This window comes from Mastigoproctus giganteus, chromosome 1 (genome assembly GCF_048544385.1).
Source record: "Mastigoproctus giganteus isolate SK-2022 chromosome 1, ASM4854438v1, whole genome shotgun sequence".
Taxonomy (NCBI): Eukaryota; Metazoa; Arthropoda; class Arachnida; order Uropygi; family Thelyphonidae; genus Mastigoproctus; species Mastigoproctus giganteus.
This window is the reverse complement of record NC_143575.1, coordinates 154,059,882-154,081,323: the sequence shown is the minus strand read 5'-3', so window position 1 is coordinate 154,081,323 and position 21,442 is coordinate 154,059,882. Positions and strand designations below refer to the sequence as shown.

At 36.6% G+C, this 21,442-nt stretch overlaps 1 protein-coding gene across 6 annotated transcripts in view; it reads left to right on the top strand.

Annotated features, from left to right (window-relative positions):
• LOC150091205 (voltage-dependent calcium channel subunit alpha-2/delta-3-like) overlaps positions 1-21,442 on the top strand; it is a 1,918,419-nt gene that overhangs the window by 1,458,646 nt on the left and 438,331 nt on the right. For all 6 annotated transcript variants that reach the window (XM_090374703.1, XM_090374689.1, XM_090374699.1 and 3 more), the window contains one exon: positions 18,151-18,247. In XM_090374703.1, the coding sequence (XP_090230829.1) occupies positions 18,151-18,247 (97 nt within the window). The remainder of the gene's footprint in view (positions 1-18,150; positions 18,248-21,442) is intronic.

Sequence of the window (21,442 nt, the reverse complement as noted above, 5' to 3'; positions counted from 1 at the left end):
TTGAGCATTATAGCTCTGTTTTATGTATCCTAATTGCTTGTCAGGGATATATAGGAATTTTGCTAGCAGGAATAAGGGAGTGATTGTCCTCTTGTATAATGTAGTGGTCAGCCCACACGTTGAATACTGTATACAGATCTGGAGGCCTCACTTTAGGATAAATGTAGAGCTGCTGGAACGAGTACAAAGAAGGGCAACAAGATTGGTGAGTGGAACAAAGGGTTGGTGTTACCAAGAAAGGCTTGTTTTCTGCAAATTGCAGCTTCTGGAGACTAGACACCTATGAGGTGATCTAATTGAGGTGTTATAAGGCTTTGAATTGATTGAGCAAGTTCAATGCTAATGGGATTCTTCCTCTTTCTCAGATTACTCACCTGAGGAGGGCATAAATTCAAATTGAGGAAAGACAATTGTAGAATAGATGTGCGGAAATTCGTCTTTAGCCAGCGGGTTGTTGATTGTTGGAACAAACATCAATTTGTTGTAGTGGAGGTCAGCAACTTAACTAAGTTCAAGGCAGAAGTAGACAAACATTTGGAGTGGATGGATGAGTGAAATGGGAAAGGTGTTTTTTTTTTTTTTTTTGCCTGATGCTATATAAGCTTGCTTTCTTTTATCATATGCCCTACTAATGCTATTTTATTGATATAGAAGTCCAATAGATTCATGCTTAATTTTCATAAACAAGGCTAAGCATTAATTAGGCAATTAATTAAAAATCTAGGTGATCTGAAATTATACTTTTGACTTGGAGAAATAGTAAATATATATATATACACATGCACCCTCTCCATCTTCAAATTTAAAGAGATGCTTATTTGATAATTTAACTTTATTTTCTAATAGTTTTAATATCTTTATCATATGCAATATGACTTCCTCAATTTTTCTCACTCACCATTAGAAAACAGCAGTCTACATTATTGAACAAAAATGAATAATATCAGTCTCCAAACCCTGCCAGTGCTGGCTCCATGTCCCTTGTGAAATGCAGTTGCATAGAATGACTGAATTGAAGAATTGCTGAAATGCTTATGTAGCAAGTTGCTTCCAACTGAGAATATGTTAAATGAATTATAGATCTACTTCAAAATATTATAAAAAAATACAGAACTGCCTCTGGCAACTTTCAGTAGTATCATGGTCATCATTACATAAGGCCAATATGTATTTGAACCATATCCTAGTATTTTGAGATGATTGCCTTCAAAGATTAGAAACACTCGTAATATATTTTATCCGCCTTCTGCAGAACTACACCAATTCATCATGGATGTCTTTCTGCCATCAAAATTCTCATCTGTGAAGTGTTTTACAAATCTCTTAACTATTATGAGCAAGCAGTGTACCAGCTCTTCAAATGAATAATTGTGCAATGGAATTGCATTACTAGTATCTGCTTCTAAACTGAGGTAGAGAGTGACGACCACTGTAAGGAAGAGTACAGTAAAGCCATAAACATATAATCATTGCTAGGTTCATCACCCCATGGACAGTTAATTCCAGAAACTTTTTCTAAATTAAAAAAAAATTCCAGTAGATTCAAAGAAAAATTGTGTGAATGATACATTTTTTTTATTTATAAAAATAAATAAAAAAACACATAATCAGTATTTAATCTTTAATCATATTTAATCAGTACTGGAAAGTAATAATGATCTTTTATTAATAATAAGGAATACCATTATGCTACCTAGGCTATGATTATTGTGTATACTACATGGTTTTCTCTTACTGTCATTTTTATTTTATATGTTCCTTTGTTTTCATTTAAAAAAAAAATTCCTTAATATTTGCTTCTTTTGAGAATAATTATTATTATTATTATATGGTGCAAGGAAGCCTAAGGCTTATACTGCACCAGCCAAAAAAAAAAAAAAAAAAAAAATTCCCAGATTACCCTGAGAGAGAGAGAGAGAGAGGAAACACCAAGAAAGAGAAGAATGGTGATATCCAGGTCAGGATACTGGGTATGCCAGCCCATACTCACCAGATGTGAGCCCCTGGGGGAATTAGAAACTGTCTCAAAGTAGACAGCAGGGCAGTGCATAACATACATGTCTCAGTTTCTCCACCCTGGACATAAATTTAGGATCAATGGGAAAAGAAGAATGCTGCTTTAGAAATAATTGAAAATGATACATCACAGAAAAGAATTTGTACAGAACTTGTACATATAGCTTTCATATGTTCTGCTGACAGTACTATTATCGCTTTATGATAGTAGTTCTGTCATGCAGAAATGATTTGACAATTTTGAACAAAATTTAACAAATTTCACCATCTGTTGGAGAAAGTTCAGAAAAGAAAAGAAAAAGAAAATTCATGAAATTCTTATCTTATCTTCCTTCATGGATTAGGTGATCTGCCTGTTCCAATCTCGAAGAAGTCTGCCCATCTTTTCTTTGGTCTTCCTCTGTCTCTTTTTCCTTTTGCTCTATATGTATAAGCTAATTTAGGGAATCTATTATCTTCCATTCTTTCTACATGTCCTTTCCATCTTTGTCTTATAATTCTTTTTATATTCTATAATTTTTCCATTAATTGAGTAAATCTTTAATTCCTTTCTAATATTTACGTTTGGTATTTTATTTAATTTTGTACATCCTTTAACATATCTTAAAAATTTCATTTCTGCAGCTTGTATCTCTTTATATCTCTTTGTTTCGGTATCCATGTTTCAGAACCATAAAGAAAAGTTGGTATTGCCATTACTTCATAAAATTTCAATTGTGTTTCTTTCCTTGTTTTCTTAGCCAGAGTTCTTTTTATTGTTCCACATATATTTTGAAATTTCACCAATTTCTGGTTCATATCTTCTTTGGCATCATATGTTATATCACATCCTAGATATTTAAAATGTTTTACTTGTTCTAATATTTTATTGTCTATAACTATTTTTGTTCCCACTGTATTTTTCCCGTTAAAAGCCATTGTTCTAGTTTTCATCGTTGATATTTTAACTTTATATCCTTCTGTTATTTCGTTTAATTTAAATACTGCTCTTTGTAAATTATCTTCACTATCTTGAATAATTACTTGATCATCTGCAAATAACGGTGTATTAATCCTATTCTTTGTATTTAAATATATACCTGTATTAATTTCTTCTTTCCATTTACATATCATATCCTCGATATATATGTTAAACAGCATTGGTGACAAGCTACATCCCTGTCTAACTCCTTGATTTATTATACTTTCTTCTGTTAATTTGCCTGTATCTGTTACTATTTTTGTTCCTTGATATAAACTCTGTATTATTTTTGTAAGATGCTTTGGGTATCCTTTACTCAATATGTCCCATAGTTTTCGTCTGTTTACTCGATCAAATGCTTTTTCATAATCTGTAAATGCTAAACGCATTTCTAAATTAAACTCTTTTCGTTTTTCTATTATTTGTTTTAATATAAATATATTATCTCTACATGATCATCCTTTTCTGAATCCTGCCTGTTCTTCTATTAGTATTTCTTCAGAGATTATTTTAATTTTATTATTTATTATTTTGCTATACATTTTATATACTGTATTTAATATGGTAATCCCTCTATAATTCTTTGTATCATTTCTGTTTCCTTTTTTAAATATTGAAATAATTTTTGCTATCTTCCATTCTTCTGGTATTTTATATTGTTCCCAACATTTATTAAATAAATTTAGTATCCTGTCTTTTAAAAAACTTCCTCCATACTTTATCAGTTCTGCATTTATACTATCCATTCCTACTGCTTTCCTATTTTTTGTAGTTTTCAATGCCTTTTCCAATTCTTCCTTTGTTATCAGATGAATGTCACTAACTGGGTCTAACTGTATCTCTTTTGTTTGATATGTTGGGTCTTTCCACAATTCTTCATAATGTTTTTTATATTGTTCTTCCTTTATTATATTTATTCTTGAAGTGTCTTTCTCTGTGCTATTCAAGTGTTTCATCATTTTATATGCCAGATTTTGTCTTCCATGAACACCATGTTCTATTGTGCTTATAGACCTATCCCATGACTCTGCTTTAGCCTTCCTTATTATATCTTTAGTTTTATTGCGTTCTTGTTTATATATTTCTTCATTCTCACTTGTCCTGTTTTGTATATGTTTAAGATATTTATCTTGTTTATTTTGTATTGCTTTAGCTATTTCTTCATTCCATATCTTTAACCCCTCTTCTTATAGTTTTTCCTGACTTGTCCTAGTGTCTCTTTTGCTATCTTTTGAATTATATTTCGTATATTATTCCATTCTTCTTCTTCTTCTATTTGTTCTCTCTCTCTCTCTCTCTCTCTCTCTCTCTCTCTCTCTCTCTCCAATGTTTTACTTATTTCGTCTTTAATCCTTTTTTTATATGAATTTTGTATACTTTCTTCTTGAAGTAGATATACTTTATAATCCAACTCCTCCTTCTTCTCCTTTTTAAAGCTTTTCTCTTCTTCCATTTAGCCCATAACTCTATTTTTGAAGCCACTAAAAAATGATCTGAATTAATATCATGTCCTCTAAACACCCTAGTATCTCGACATTGTTTTGCTAATTTTTGATTTACTATGACATAGTCTATTATTGATTGTGTACCTCTTGCTGACCACGTATATTTATGTATATCACATTTTCTAAAAAATGTATTTGTTATCTTTAAATTATTAAATGTTGCAAAATCTCTTAATTTATATCCATTTCCATTTACTTTAATTTCTCCATAACATCCCATCCTCTCCTACTGACATTGCAAATGCTTTAGCCAAATCTTTTTATAACATTTCTGCCTGTTCCTCTTATGTAATTTCCTTTAAACGCAGTAAAACTGATTCAGAATGTCATAAGTTTAATTTTCGCAACTAGACTTTCACTTCCATATAACCAGCTGTTTACTCTATCTGAACTTTTTTTTTTTTTTTTTTTTTTTTTTTGGTAGTTGTTGGCACATCGGCTTCTGTGGCCATAATGCACCTCCCAAGGTTTTTGCAGTACTTTGATCCAAGCCCGAGGTGGGATTCCAACCCGCAACCTTTGGGTTGCCAGGCAGGCACTTTACCCACCTGGCTAGCCCGGTCAGCCTATCTGAACTGAGAGAATCTTTGAGCAAATCTCCGAACAGCGCAGCAGGACCAGGCGGCATTCACTACAGTATGCTGAAGCATCTGTGTGAAGCCGATCTCTGCATACTATTACTCTTTTATAACCGGATCTTCTCAGAAAATACGTATCCTATGTCGTGGCATCATTCCTATATTTGTGCTATTCCAAAACCAGGCAGAGATCCTTCTCTAGTTGAGAATTACAGACCAATATCATTGACAAGCCGTTTGGACAAAATCTTTGAAAGGATGATACATAAGAGGCTCACCATTCTAGACTCCGAAAATCTCCTTTCTGATCACCAATATGGCTTTCATAAAAACAGGTCCACCCTAGATGTACTTGTAAAAATTTAATCCAACATTCGTAATGCCTTCGTCAGAAGGCAACATCTAATGATGGTCAACCTGGATATTCATAAAGCACCACATGGCATCATGGTATTATTAACGATATGCATTAGTTGGGGCTGAGAGGACATCTCCCTTTAATAATTCAGAACTTTTTAAAATTGCATACATTTCAGGTCCGATATAAAAACATGCTGTCAACATCTCACATTCAAGAAGAGGACATCCCACAGGGTCCCATACTGAGTCCAACCCTATTTGCAATTAGGATCAACAATATTTTGGAAGAACTTCCAAAAACGATTGAAGTATACGTGTATGCTGACGATCTCACCGTATCCTACCAATCGCAAAGCATAAATACTATCGAAAGACAGCTACAAATTGCTTCAATCCTGGACCATTACGCAATGGATATCATCTTGCTGAACAGAAAACCACTACCACTCATTTCTACAAACTTTGGTCACTTCATCCTGATCCAGAGCTGAAGATAAATAACGTGCCAGTTCCTCTTGCTCACACTGTCCATTTCCTTGGCCTGATACTAGACAGGAAACTGAACTTTCAAGCATGTGGCCTATCTTCGAACCATCTGCTTGAAGAAATTAAACATCCTCCGGTGTGTGTCATCCATGTCATGGGGCGCTGATCGTCATACCCTCATCCATCTTTATAGAGCTCTCATCAGGTCTCTCTCTTGGACTATGACTCTCCAGTATATGATTCAGCAAGGAAAAGTACTTGAGAATGACTAAACACTATTCAGCACTGTGCTTTTAGAGTCGCTCTAGGCGCATTCAGAACCTCCCCGGTTCAGAGCCTTTACATCGAAGCTCATGAACCTACCTTACATCTTCACAGAAAAACATTACTTCTGATGTATGCTGCAAAAATCCGTAGTCTGCCCTCTCATCCTTGTTGAAGATGTCTTTACAATACTGAATGCGAGTCATTTTACATCAGTAAACCTAATGAAAACCGACCTGCTCCACTTAGATTTAAGGAACTGGCTCAATCATGGAATATAGAAATCAGCAATATATTTCAGGGCAAAACACCACCAGATCCACCCTGGAAAAATATCTGTGCAATATATGATGACTACTTTCAACAGTGGGGAAAGAACACTGTCTTCTTCCAATATCGCACAGTTACATGCAACTTACACTCTTTCTAATTCAAATGCATGTGTAATCTATACAGATGGATCAAAAATCGAGACCCAAGTAGGTGCTGCTGCAATCTTCCCATCATTTAACACTTCTGTCTCATTGCCAATAGAATGCAGTATCTTCACTGCTGAGCTCTATGCTATAACCTTAGCTCTGGATCACATTATTGAACATCCAATTCCATCTGCTTTAATATACACTGACTTGCTCAGTGCTGTCTCTGCCATAAATACTAATACCAACTCCTCTCACCCTGTAATAAAACAGATTCATTCTAAGTTACTTGCCTGTAAGGAACTGGACCAAACTGTGGCATTCTGCTGGATCCCAGGACGTTCTGGAATAGCTGGCAATGAAAGAGCAGATCATGCAGCCAAACAACCAGAAACCACTATTTTGCAGACTTTTCAAATTCCATATACAGATTACAAACACATTATCTGTAAAGCATGTTATAATAGCTGGTCATTAATCTGGAAAGGTTATCCAGGAAATAAACTCTACCAAATAAAACCGGAACCAAAGCTGTGGCTCTCCAGCTTCCGAAAAAACAGGCGAGATGAAATAATTTTAGGCATACTCACCTCACTCACCTGTATCTATTAACTAATGACAGCGCTCCCCAATGTACATCATGTCAAGTACAACTGACCATTCACCATTTGTTAGTGGACTTCCCCACTTTCAAAATATATGCTTAAACACCTTTAAATCAATAGCTAATACACAGTCATCAATAAATTTATTACAGATTCTTGGAGATGAGTCTAATGAAAAAGAACTATTTACTTTCCTAATGATATATTCCTATATATTTTATGATATATAGGAATATATCATAAAATATAGTTATCACAATTAAGTTAATATTTCATATTCACCATTAGAAAGACACAATATGGCCCTAGCAGCCTATGTGTCATTAAACTCAACAACAACAACAACAGGAAACGATCCTCCGCAGTATGCGCACTGCTTGTGCCACTTACAGTAAAACATATACTCCTCGAATGTAGCTTGTTTAACAATGCCCGACAAATGGCTTTTAGTTTCATCTCAGATCTGCAACAACCTCTGTCTCTCAATAGCATCATAGGTAAAGAAGCAAATCTCTCTGAATTCTTTTTTCTACATAAAACAAATAAAAATGTATGACCGTTTCTAACTGCCCACCGTGCAGTTATCATAAGTAACTCAATTAATTTGGGAGGCGCAATATGGCCTAAGTAGCCCTTGCACCAGAAAACACCACAACAACAAGCCCATAACATCCCATAATATTTTTTATTGGCTTATTCCCTACCCAGCATTATAATCACCAAAAATAACTAAATGGTCCTTTTTTATATTCTTATCTAGTTCTTTTTGTAACTCTAAATAAAATTTATCTGTTTCTTCCTCTTTTCCATCTTCTGGAGCATAAATTCCAATTATACATAAATAACCTCTGTCTAAGTAACCTCTACATAAATATACATAAAGTATACATAAATAACCTCTGTCTATATAAGTTATATAGTTGTACACGTTGGCACTAATGATATTAAGAGTAGGAGACCGGCAGAATTACTCAACAAATACAGGTCACTGTTGAAAAAAAGCCGAGAATTAGGGTTGAATTTGAAAGTGTCTGCAATTCTGCCCAGACACGATAGGAGGGAGTATATGATGAGAGCCTTGTCGATCAATTCGGCCCTGGAAAGATTGTGCAAGGCTCAAGGGGTAGAATTTTTTTCAGCCTGGACTGTACTTGTTAACAGGAGAGATTGCTTCTACAGGGATGGGATACACTTAAATAGAAAGGGTGCAAGAATATTTGCTGATGCTATCGAGGCAGTGTTAGGTGGGTCGGAAAACTGCTAGCTTGGGGGGATACAAAGACTAATAGTTTAACAGTAACCGCAGGCAGAGGTGAAGGTGATTCTTGCACAACTTCTATTAGAATAAGAAGCGACCTGGAGCGAGGGGTGTTGGGGGTTTCAGGGACGGATGGCAGTCATCCTGGAATAGTTGGGTATATGGGATGTGTTAGGGTAACAAGGAATAGGCATAGGAGCATGTATGCTTGCATGTATACCAATGCTAGAAGTATAGTAAATAAATTTGATGAATTTGAAGTGTTGGTCAAGACATCAAAGGCGGATATTGTTGGGATAGCAGAGACGTGGTGTCACAAAGATATAAGGAATGCAGAACTGGAATTTGGGGAGTACAATGTGTACAGAAAGGATAGACAGGACAGAAAGGGAGGAGGTGTTATGCTGTTAATTAAGAAAAACATAAAATCAAAAGAAGTGCATCCAGTTGATATAGATGGACAGTGCACTGTTGAGTCAGTTTGGTGTGACATAAGCACTGCAAAAGCAAAGATAAGAGTAGGAGTGTGTTATAGGCCTAATGACTCGAATGAGTACAATGAACAATTGTACAGAGAAATAGAGTGGGCCAGTAAATCAGAATGTCTTATAATGGGGGATTTTAACTTCCCAGATATTGACTGGAACTTGTGGGTTGGTCACTCACACACTAGTCAGACTTTTGTGGATTTATTGGATGATTGTTTTCTGCAGCAGCATGTTCGAGAGGCAACCAGAGAAAGTAATACTCTTGATCTGGTTATCAGCAGTGATCATTCGTGTATTAAGAATTTGCAGATAAAGGAACCACTAGGTGGCAGTGATCACAGTGTGCTGAAGTGGGATTTACTCAAAGAGGTAACTACCGTCAGGGGTAAAGGAAAGGGTTTTTGCTTCCGTAAAGGGGAGTACAGTGGTCTCAGACAGTTTTTAAATTCTGTACAGTGGGATCGACTGACGATGTTACAAACAGCAAATTCTAAGTGGGAAGCATTCAAGGAATTAATCGTGGAAGCTACTAGACTTTTCATACCGATGAAGAAATATTGTTCAAGGTTTAGGCCTAAATGGTTATCAAATGAACTAATGAGACTCGTGACAGAGAAGAAAAATGCATGGGATGCATATAAATTATCAGGCGACGCAGAAGCCTGTAGCAGATATAAGCTAGTCTGTAATCAGGTCACAAAGGAGGTTCGGCAGGCAAAGGCGGATTACGAGAAATCTTTGGCAAAAGATGCTAAGAAAAACAGCAAGGATTTCTTTACTTATATAAACTCTAAAAGGAAGGGGCTGAATATGATTGGTCCACTTGACATCGATGGTTCGACTGTTGATGATCCTGCTCAGATAGCAAACAAACTGAATGAGTATTTTGCATCTACATTCACACGTGAGGAATCATTACAGTTTGAAAATGGAAGAAGGTTATCAAATTGTAGCAGTGTGCTTAATGATTTTGTAATAACTGAGAGCAAAGTGGAGGAGAAATTGTTGAAGTTAAACATAAGAAAGGCACCTGGGGCGGATGGGATCTATCCAGTTATATTAAAGGAGGCGGCAAAGCAACTAAGCAAACCCTTAGCCATAATTATGAGAGCATCCTTGGATTCAGGGGAGGTTCCCACGGACTGGAGATGTGCAAATGTATCCCCAATTCACAAAGGAGGTTCGAATGGTGACACGAATAATTACAGACCAGTTAGTTTAACTTCTGTTCCGGGTAAAATAATGGAGTCACTGGTTAAAGATGCATTGCAGGATCATCTAGACAAGACTGCAGCAATAATTCAGACACAGCATGGGTTTGTTAAGGGAAAGTCTTGTCTGACAAATTTGATTGGTTATTATGATGTGGTCACAAAGGAACTGGATGCAAAAAATAATTTTGATATCATATACTTGGATTTCAGGAAAGCTTTTGACACTGTTGCGCATGGAAGACTACTGTACAAATTGGAGCAGAATGGTATTAAGGGTAAGTTGCTACAATGGATAAAAGGATGGTTAAGTGGGAGAAGACAGAGGGTGGTAATCAATGGGTGCTGCTCTTCGTGGACTAATGTTATTAGTGGAGTCCCACTAATAACATTAGTCCAGTGTGGGTTCGGTGTTGGGTCCACTGTTGTTTTGTTTATTTATCAATGATATTGATGAAGGTATATCAGGCTTAATGTCGAAGTTTGCAGATGACACGAAGGTTGGCAGGGTTGTTAATGACAGTAATGGCAGTGTGCTACTGCAACAGGATCTAGATAATTTGGGCAGATGGGCTAAGAAGTGGCAACTGAAGTTTAACCTTGACAAATGCAAAGTACTGCATATGGGTAGAAGTAACCCCAGAGAAACGTACCAACTGTGTGGTACTACACTTAAGGTGGTAGAAAATGAAAAAGACCTGGGAGTAATTGTGCAGTCAGATATGAAGTTTTCTGAGCAATGTAGACAGGCTGCTAGGGCAGGTCATGGGGTTTTGTCAATGATATATAGGAATTTTGCTAGCAGGGAAAAGGAGGTGATTGTCCCTCTGTATAAGGCAATGGTCAGGCCACGCCTTGAGTACTGCGTACAGGTCTGGAGGCCTCATTTTAGGAAGGATGTAGATTTGCTTGAGCGTGTACAGAGAAGAGCAACACGATTGGTGAGGGGAATGAAGGGATCCTCTTACCAAGAGAGGCTTAAGTTCTGCAAATTGCAGTGGCTGGAGACTAGGCACCTGCGCGGTGATCTGATTGAGGTCTATAAGGCCTTGAATGGGTTGAGCACGCTGAATTCTGATGGGATCCTCCCACTTGTTCAGAATACGAACCTACGGGGACATAAGTTCAAATTAAGAAAGGATAGATGTAGAATAGATGTGCGGAAATTTGCCTTTAGCCAGTGGGTGGTTAATTGCTGGAACAAACTTCCATCTGTCGTTGTGGAAGTTGATAGGTTAAATAAATTTAAGGAGGAACTGGACAGGCAATTGGAGGGTATGGTGTGATTTTTTTTTTTTTTTTTTTGGCTGATGCTGCATAAGCTCCTACACTTGCTTTCTTGCATCAAGTGCCACTACTACTACTACTACTACTAATTTAAATCTTACTGTTATTATTCTATCATTTATAAATAATAGAATATGTATTTTTTGGTTTTCCATCTATTAATAGATTTCTGATCTATTAATATTGCTACCCTTCCACTAGCTCTTTCCTTTTAATCTACTCCACTGTATATCATGAAATTCAAGGCAATAAAAGACAGTTTTTATGTAACTATATTTTCCCTTGTATTGAATAGACCGGAATTTTAACTGATTTAGTGCAGTCATGCATATAATTCATTCCATTTCTGACTAAATAAAATATAACAGGAGAGATTGCTTCTACAGGGATGGGATACACTTAAATAGAAAGGGTGCAAGAATTTTTGCTGATGCTGTCGAGGCAGTGTTAGGTGGGTCGGAAAACTGCTAGTTGGGGGGGGATACAAGGACTAATAGATTAACAGTAGCCACTGGCAGAGGTGGAAGTGATTCTTGCACTGCTTCTATTGAAATGAGCAGAAGCCTGAAAAACAAGATGCAGGATATTTCAGAGACTGCTGGGAGTCATTGCGGTACAAGTAAACACATGGGTTGTGTTAGGGTAGCTAAGAGTAAAAACAGGTGCATGTATACCTGCGTGTACACCAATGCTAGGAGTTTGGTAAATAAATTTGATGAATTTGATGTATTGCTCAAAACATCAAAAGCAGATATTGTTGGGATATCAGAGACGTGGTGTCACACAGATATAAGTAATGCGGAACTGGAATTTGGGGAATACAATGTGTATAGAAAGGATAGACAGGACAGGAGGGGAGGAGGGGTTATGCTATTAGTTAAGAAACACATAAAGTCCAAGGAAGTGAAGCCAGTCGACATCGATGGACAGGGCAGTGTCGAGTCAGTTTGGTGTGACATAAGCATAGGGAAATCAAAATTGAGAGTAGGAGTGTGCTATAGGCCTAATGACTCTGATGAGTATAATAAGATATTGTACAGGGAAATAGAGTGGGCCAGTAAATCAGAGAGTCTTATAATGGGGGATTTTAATTTCACAGATATTGACTGGAATTTGTGGGTTGGTCACTCGCACACTAGCAAGGCTTTTGTGGATTTTATTGGATGATTGTTTTCTACATCAGCATGTTCGTGAGGCAACAAGAGGGAGCAATACTCTTAATCTGATTATCAGTAGTGATTCTTCATGTATTAAGAATCTGCAGATAAATGAACCACTAGGGGCAGTGATCATAGTGTGTTGAAGTGGGATTTACTCAAGGAGGTAACTACCATCAGAGGGAAAGGGAAGGGTTTTTGTTTTCGTAAAGGCGACTATGATGGTCTGAGACAGTATTTAAATTCTATACAGTGGGACCAACTGATGATGTTACCAACAGCAAACTCAAAATGGGAAGCATTCAAGGAACTAATTTTGGAGGCTACCAGGCTTTACATACCAACTAAGAAATATTGTTCAAGGTTTAGGCCTAAATGGTTGTCAGATGAACTAATGAGACATGTGGCAGAGAAGAAAAATGCATGGGATACATACAAATTAATGGGTGACATGGAAGCCTATGATAGACATAAGTTGGTCTGTAACCAAGTCACAAAGGAGATTAGGCAGGCAAAGGCAGACTATGAAAAATCCTTGGCAAAGGATGCAAAGAAAAACAGAAAAGAGTTCTTTACATATTTAAACTCAAGAAGGAAAGGGATGAATCAGATTGGTCCACTGGATATTGATGGTTCAACAGTTGAGGATCCTGCTCAGGTGGCTAACAATCTAAACGAGTATTTTGCATCTACATTCACGCATGAGGAGTTATTCAGGAAGGAGAATGATGTAGGTAAAGTAAACATTGGCAGAGAGCTGGATGATTTTGTAATAACTGAGAGGAAAGTGGAGGAGAGATTGTTGAAGATAAACACAAGAAAGGCACCCGGGGTGGATGGGATCTATCCAGTTATATTAAAGGAGGGAGCAAAGGAAGTAAGCAAACCCCTAGCCATAATTATGAGAGCTTCTTTGGACTCAGAGGAGGTACCCATAGACTGGAGATGTGCAAATGTAACCCCAATTCACAAAGGAGGATCAAAGGCTGACACAAGTAATTATAGACCTGTTAGTTTAACTTCTGTTCCAGGTAAATTAATGGAGGCACTGATTAAAGAAGCACTGCAGGATCATCTAGACAAGAATTCAGTTATAGCTCAGACGCAGCATGGTTTTGTTAAGGGCAGGTCTTGCCTGACCAATTTGATTGGATACTATGATGTAGTCACAAAAGAACTGGATGCAGGGAATAACTTTGATATTATATATTTGGATCTTAGAAAGGCTTTTGATACTGTTGCACATGGAAGACTGCTGCACAAATTGGAGCAGTGTGGCATTGGAGGCAAATTGCTGCTATGGATAAGGGGATGGTTGAGTGGCAGAAGACATAGAGTGGTAATCAATGGACACTGCTCAACGTGGACTAATGTTATTAGTGGGGTTCCTCAGGGTTCAGTGTTGGGTCCGTTGTTGTTTTCGGTGTTTATGAATGATATTGATGATGGGATATCAAGTTTAATGTCCAAATTTGCAGATGATACAAAGGTTGGCAGGGTTGTTAAGGACACTACTGACGCTATGCTGCTGCAACAGGATCTGGAAAGGTTGAACAGATGGGCTGAGAGGTGGCAAATGAAGTTTAACATTGACAAATGTAAAGTACTACATATGGGAAACAGTAACCCCAGAGCAACGTATCAACTCTGCGGTACTACACTGACAGTGGTGGAGAACGAAAAGGACCTGGGGGTAATTGTGCAGGCAGATATGAAGTTCTCTGAGCAGTGCAGACGAGCTGCAAGAGTAGCTCATGGTGTCTTGTCAATGATATACAGGAATTTTTCTAGCAGGGATAAGGAGGTGATTATTCCCTTGTATAAGGCAATGGTTAGGCCACATCTTGAGTACTGTATACAGGTCTGGAGGCCTCATTTCAAGAAGGATGTAGAAATGAAATGAGGCCTCATTTCAAGAAGGATGTAGAGCTGCTGGAACGGGTACAGAGAAGGGCAACAAGATTAGTGAATGGAACAAAGGGTTGCTCTTATGAAGAAAGGCTTAAGTTTTGCAAATTACAGAGTCTGGAGACTAGGCACCGGCGAGGTGATCTGATAGAGGTGTATAAGGCTTTGAATGGTTTGAGCATGCTCAATGCCAATGGGATTCTTCATCTTGCTCAGAATAATCACCTCAGAGGGCATAAATTCAAATTGAGGAAGGACGGATGTCGGATAGATGTGCGGAAATTTGCCTTTGGCCAGCGGGTGGTTGGTTGGTGGAACCGACTTCCATCAGCCTAAACAAATTTAAAGCTCAACTGGACAGGTATTTCGAACGAATGGAGGGGTGAAATGGGAGTGGTGTGTGTTTTTTTTTTTTTGGCTGATGCTGAATAAGCTTGCTTTCTTGCATCATATGCCCCTACTAATGCTAATGCTAATAATATAGATGGAACCATCAGTAATTTCAGATGAAGCACATTGTGTTAATCCTTTACCCACTAGATTTGGAAGAAATGTTTGCAAAAGAACACTTTCGTTTATTTTGGAATTTACCTAGCTAGTACAACATACAATGATAATAATGTATCTTTTATTGATCTTGTACATCTTCAAAAAAACTATTTCAGTCGACAGGAACAGATCTAGACCCTTTTATTTTAGCCGTAAAACAAATATTTGTAAAAATATAAGAATATGATCAAATTCAACAAATAGGAAGTGTTCGGGGAATTACTTTCCCGAACACTTATATAGTGGGTATAAGTTATACCCACTATATATCCACTAAAAGATATTGTTCAAGATTTAGACCATTTAACTCTAAACCTCATCAGTTCACTTGATGCCCTAAATGGACATCACATGAACTGATGAGACAAGCGAAAGAGATGAAAAATGCATGGAATGATTAGAAATTATCAGAGGACACAGAAGCCTACAGTGATATAAACTAATCTGCCATAAAGATTCTAACGAATTAGGAATTCCAGAGCAGATGACGAGGTCTTTGGCTAAGATTGAGTGAAGAATTCTTTGCTAAGTCTTTAGCAAAAAAATTTTTGCTTATGTTAGCAATGGAAGGAAAGGGATGAACCATATTGGTTCACTCAATATGAATATATCATTAATATTGAAGGTCATGTATCGTTTGAATAAAAATGGAATAAATATTGTATATTCATGTTCACACATGAAAATGATAGTAGGGATGCAGATACCAAAAGTACATCTAATTCTAACTAGAAGATAAATGATTTTATGATCACTGAGAAAAAGTGAAGAAACCCTTGTAGCTGATGGAATCTATCCAATTATATTAAAAGCTACAGAGGAGTCTAACAATTTGTGTAATCCTTCCTTAAATTTATTTAAACTACTCTTTTCCATAACACTAAATGGAATTTTGTTCCAAAAGTCAATTACTGTGTGGCTGGGAGAAAATTTTCGCACATCTTTCCTGCAGTCATCCTTTTTCAGTTTAAATTTATGTCCCATTATGTGTGCTGTTCAAGAAAGAGTAACACAGAAGGTGGCATTTAGAAGGTGCAGTGTCCACACCATAGAAGGTGGTGTGGACTCTGCATTTCAACCCATGCTTTGTTGATTCGCACCTCAGGGGAGTCACCTCCAGTGTACTAGTTGCAGCATTTCAGGACTTTTGCATAGAAATTATATCAGAGTCCCATGAAATTGCATGCAGAGGATTTGGGTGTTGCAGAATGACCAAATTTTACCAAAATTCTGTCTACTTAACTCACAAGTGTCACCTGAATATCAGTTCCATCAGCATTTTAGACTCCCAATTAGCAAGCCCTAGCTTATCATACCTGGGAGAATGCCTGTAACAAACCTCAAGGACCAAAATACTGTAGGTTCCAATAACATTTTGCAGTACTGGTCGGCGCCTCCGTAGCCAGGTGGGAAGGAGCAGCAGTGCGTAGCACACGCTTCTTGATTAGACCAGGGTTCGAGCCTGTTACCACTAAATACGGAGTTTGCGGAAAGGTCAGGAAATGACCACCGCATATCCCCGGAGCAATATGGCCTTAGTTGCTAATGCTCCTAAAAACCAAATAACAACAACAACAACAGCAGTACTGGTCACTAAAAGAGAAAAAAAATAAAAAAACATAATACAGGTAACCCTCGTGTAACATGGTAGTTAGGTTCCTATAAAATCTTGTGTAGTGCAACTACAGGACTAAGAACCATTACAAAAAGGGAGTTTACATTTCAAGAGCTAACAAAAATACACCATTTCGTTAAAAAATGTTAAAAAAACTGACAAAAATACACAATTCTTATTTCATATATCTTCTACTCTCTTTAAAAAATCATTAATCTGGGTTTGTTTGCTTTTGCTTGATAGATCTTTGTGAATTTCATCATATGGAACTAAGCATTTTTGAAGCTCCCTTTTAAACTTTCGGCTCCTTTCATTGAAGAATCTGCATTCAAAAAGTAAGATTCTAATTGGCCTCTTTTTCTACCAGTAATTCTTAAATGTCTTCAGTAATCATGTTTTTTTTTTTTTTTTTTTTTTTTTAGGAACATTGGTGACTAAGGCTATGTTGCTTTGTGTGTTCTGAGGTTGATTTTCTATTTTTCTGGATGAAAAATTTGAGTTTCCAGGATCAAAAAACAGTGCAACCCTTGCCTGAGACCGACTAACTCAGCCATGTTGTGAAAAAGTCCCATAAAAATTCCTCCCATCATTGATAGGATTCAAATTAGATCTTTTCCACCTGGTGTGGGGATGACAGCGATTCTGTCAACTGTTTACCTATGAGGGCTTCAGTAGTTATATCATCAAAACCTTTTCGTCCTACTGATTTAGCAAGTTCTGCTATCGCACGAATTCTGTTTTCTGTTGGGTCAACCATATTTCCTGAATGAACTGACATTCTGGCCATACAGTTTTCCAACATGCATTTAATGTTGACAGTTTTACTTCTTTGAGCAATAAAGCTATGATTCTGATACAGTCCACAATTGAAAAATGTTTCCATGCCTCCATCACTTCAATTTTCCATAATCAATTCAATTCGGAATCAATTTTTTCCAAAATCCATTGTAACAATTTTCTGATGTAATGAGTTTCCAAGGTAGATATGATGCCTTGATCTAATTAAAGAAGTTGTACTAGTTGTCCAAACATTACTTCAATGTTTGGATGACTTAAATCTTTTGGATGGCCTGGGGTACTATCCAATAGTAATAAAACTTTGAAATCTAGATTTTTCCACAAGTTTAACAAACACAAGTTCATTAGCACAGAACGTAACACAGGGATTTCCCAGTAATTTATTTTTTTTACATAATAATTAGCCAGCCGAAAATGGGAATTCACAAAAAAGAATCGAAATGTTGAAAAATTACATCCAACATAATACAGAGTTCCCCCCCCCCCCACAAAGCTCAAAAATATCGTGTTATACGAGGTTGCCACAATTCTCTAACCATGTTAGAGCGAAACTGTGTCATAAAAGTACCGCGTTGTGCGAGGATTGCTGACGTTATCAATCATATTAGAGTGAAACCATGTAGAAGTACCGTGTTATACAGGGGTTGCCTATATTTACCTTTTAATATTTTATCTGATTTTTCAGGTGAACGTGATCTTGTTCAAAGTTTGGTATTCGATGCAAAAGCTACAGATATTGATATAGAAAAATGCTTATCTTCCAAGTCTCCTACACAGTATGAGTAAGTATTCTATTTTTTTTTTATTACATTTAATAACTTGCTTAAGTGTAAAGTGTAGTTTTTATGTATTACTGAAAATATAACAGCAAGTCAGAAAAAATTGGTAAATTTGAAATTGATAACATGGCAGTTATTTTGAAAATGATTTTTAAATCTTGAATGCAATACAGAAATTAAAAATGTTTCTGTTCTTTGCAGATATCCAATGCTTGAAATTAAACAATATGAATTTCTTCTTTGATTTTCCATTATATGAAATGGTGGAATAAAATTTTCCAACAGACTATTTAAGATTATATACTCTTTAGCTATCAGTTTGCCCTCCCTTTTCCTTTGGGATACTTAAGACTGTTACCTTCAGTTATGTGTAACTGGAAGTTATGAGAGTTAAATTACTCCATGTATGAAGAAATTTACATGTGATTTACATAGTATACAATAGATTGAAGTGGCTTTTAAGAACTGGAAAGAATCAGTTAAAGCCCAAGAATTATCAACAAAAATTTTAGAAATGGAATATTGTTATGCAAATTCACAAAAAGTATTTTAATCCTCAGACATGCCTGCTCATTAAGTTAAAAGCTACTTTCAGTGCACTGCAGAACTAAATATTTTAAAATGATTGAAAACACTATTTCTGTTTAAATTAACTGTGTCATGTAGACACAAAATTCATATTACATGGAAATGATACCTAATAATATTTTTATTGCATATACTGCATATAATGTTTAATTAACAGTTGTTAACAGTCCTTTCCTGTAACATATACTTGCAGCTGCTCACATGATTACAACTATGTCAATGGGCCACTGTGTGGACAGAAAGTGTAAAAGCAAAGTTTCATAAGCAATTATGAGTGGGACTCAGCACTCTTTGTGTTGCCTCCTTGTTGGCACTCCATTACTCTGCAGTGCACCAACAGTAATAGTGATGACATCCCTAAAATAATAATGAAATATCAGGTGAAGAAAGGCGATGAAGATTTTTGTTTTCATTGTCATAATTGTGATGATCACATATTGAAATTAAATCTCCTTTTATTTATGTAGTTCTAAGAAGAAAGCAGACCCAAATCCCAGTCACATCACTATAAGCAATCACAATTTATTTCATTATTGGCAACAAGTTGCAAATTATAAATGAGCAGTGAAATTTTGACCTACCTTCTTAGGCAAATTGTTTAACAAACACATTTCAGTATACAATGCATCTGTTTTCTCTGTTAAATATGTGGAATCCATTCCTGCATATTTCATTCATTTTTGGGAATGACGTTAATTACCGGAATCAAAAAAATAGATAGATAAATAAATAAAAGAAAATAAAACTCTGAAACTGGGGGAGCAGTGTCCATATACAGCCCTCACCAACACCATACCCTGTAATTTGATTATCTTGATTTGATGATCTAATTTAATGTGTTGGGTTCACTCACTTCAGCAATGTTCATTTTAGTATTTGTATTAGTAGTGGCATGTGATGCAAGGAAACAAGCCACCTCCATAGCCAGGTGGGAAGGAGCAGCAGTGCGTAGCAGATGCTTCTTGATTAGACCGGGGTTCGAGCCTGTCACCACCAAATACAGAGGATGCGGAAAGGTCAGGGAATGACCACTGCATATTCACGGAGCAATATGGCCTTAGTTGCTATTGCTCCTAAAAAAAAAATAGCAAGGAAACAAGCTTATATTATAGCATCAGCCAATAACACACACACACACACACACACACACACACACACACACACACACACACACACACACACACACACACACACACACACACACACACATTGCCTTCCCCTCATAAATGAAGAAATTGACTTCTTCACTTCTTCCTACATAGGTTAAAATTTATTTTTCATAAAGAACTGATATATAAATTCAGACATTTTGTAATGCATTTTTGTATTATGTTGTCTGTGAGTGCAGGACAACAGAATAGGGATTCTCTTAGGATGTTTGTATTAGAATGGCTGTACTATACTACATTTTTAAAAACATTGTAGTGTGAAAGTTATTAATAGTAACTAGTAATTGCTATATACAAGATGTGGCAATAAAGTTCCTGGACTGATGCAATAAAAAGAACACAACGTGAAGGAGCTCAAAAATAGTTTCTTTTTTTTTTTTTTTTTTTATTCAAAGTAACCACTCCCTCACTGAAAGCAAAGCTTTCTGAAAAGAATTGGCAAAGGCATTCAAAAACATGATGTTCAGTTCAGCAGTTATAGTTTTTTTATGTCCTCAGCATCTTGAAATCTCTTTCCTTTGAGGGCAGTTTTCACCTTGGGAAATAAGAAAAGTCTGCTGTTCTAGATCAGGAGAGTAAGGAGATAGTTGATCTGTATAATACCATGTTTCATCAGAAATGTCTTCACAAGTGCAGAATGGGTGGGAGCATTTTCACGACAAGAACCAGCTGCCTCTCTTTCTCTCTTGAAATTGCAGCCTCACCCAGGAAATTCACTTCAGTAGTTTTTGAAGCACCTCTGATTAGAATGTAACAGTGACTCTCCCCCCCCCCCCTTGTCCTGTTTGTTGAAAATCATGATCAGCATTGTCTTGATCCTAGATTTCTGTAAACAAAGACTTTCTGGACCTTGGTGATGATTTTGAAGTCCACAGCATCTCTCATGCTTTGTCTCTGAGTCATATTGAAACACTCAACACTCATCTCCAGTAACAATGCAGTCAAGGAATTTAGGATTGTCTTGACAAGTCTGGATGAAGTCTTCATCTGATACCACTCTTTGTTGCTTCTGCTAATCTGTGTGAGGCTGTGTGGCACAAATTTTGTAAAAATCTTCCTTTTTCCCCTAATCTTCATACAGAATTTGCCAAATCATCTCCTTATTCATATCCAACCCCTAAGCCATCATTCTGAGGGTAATCAGAACGATGGCTGAGGGGTTAGAAATAACAATCTCTTCCCACAGTTACCTGAACTTTTGCAACTCTATCCTCATTTCAAGAGGTGGACAGACGCTCACTTCTTGGGTCACAGCAAACATCCTCACATTCATCTTTGAACCACTTATACCATTCAGACACTGATTCTACTTAATATTTCATCACCATAAACATTTTTAACATTTCATGTTTTTCTCTTGCAGATTTTCCCAGTTTAAAGCAAAATTTAATATTTGTTTGTTTGCTCCATTGTAAAATCATAACATGTAATGTTAACACTA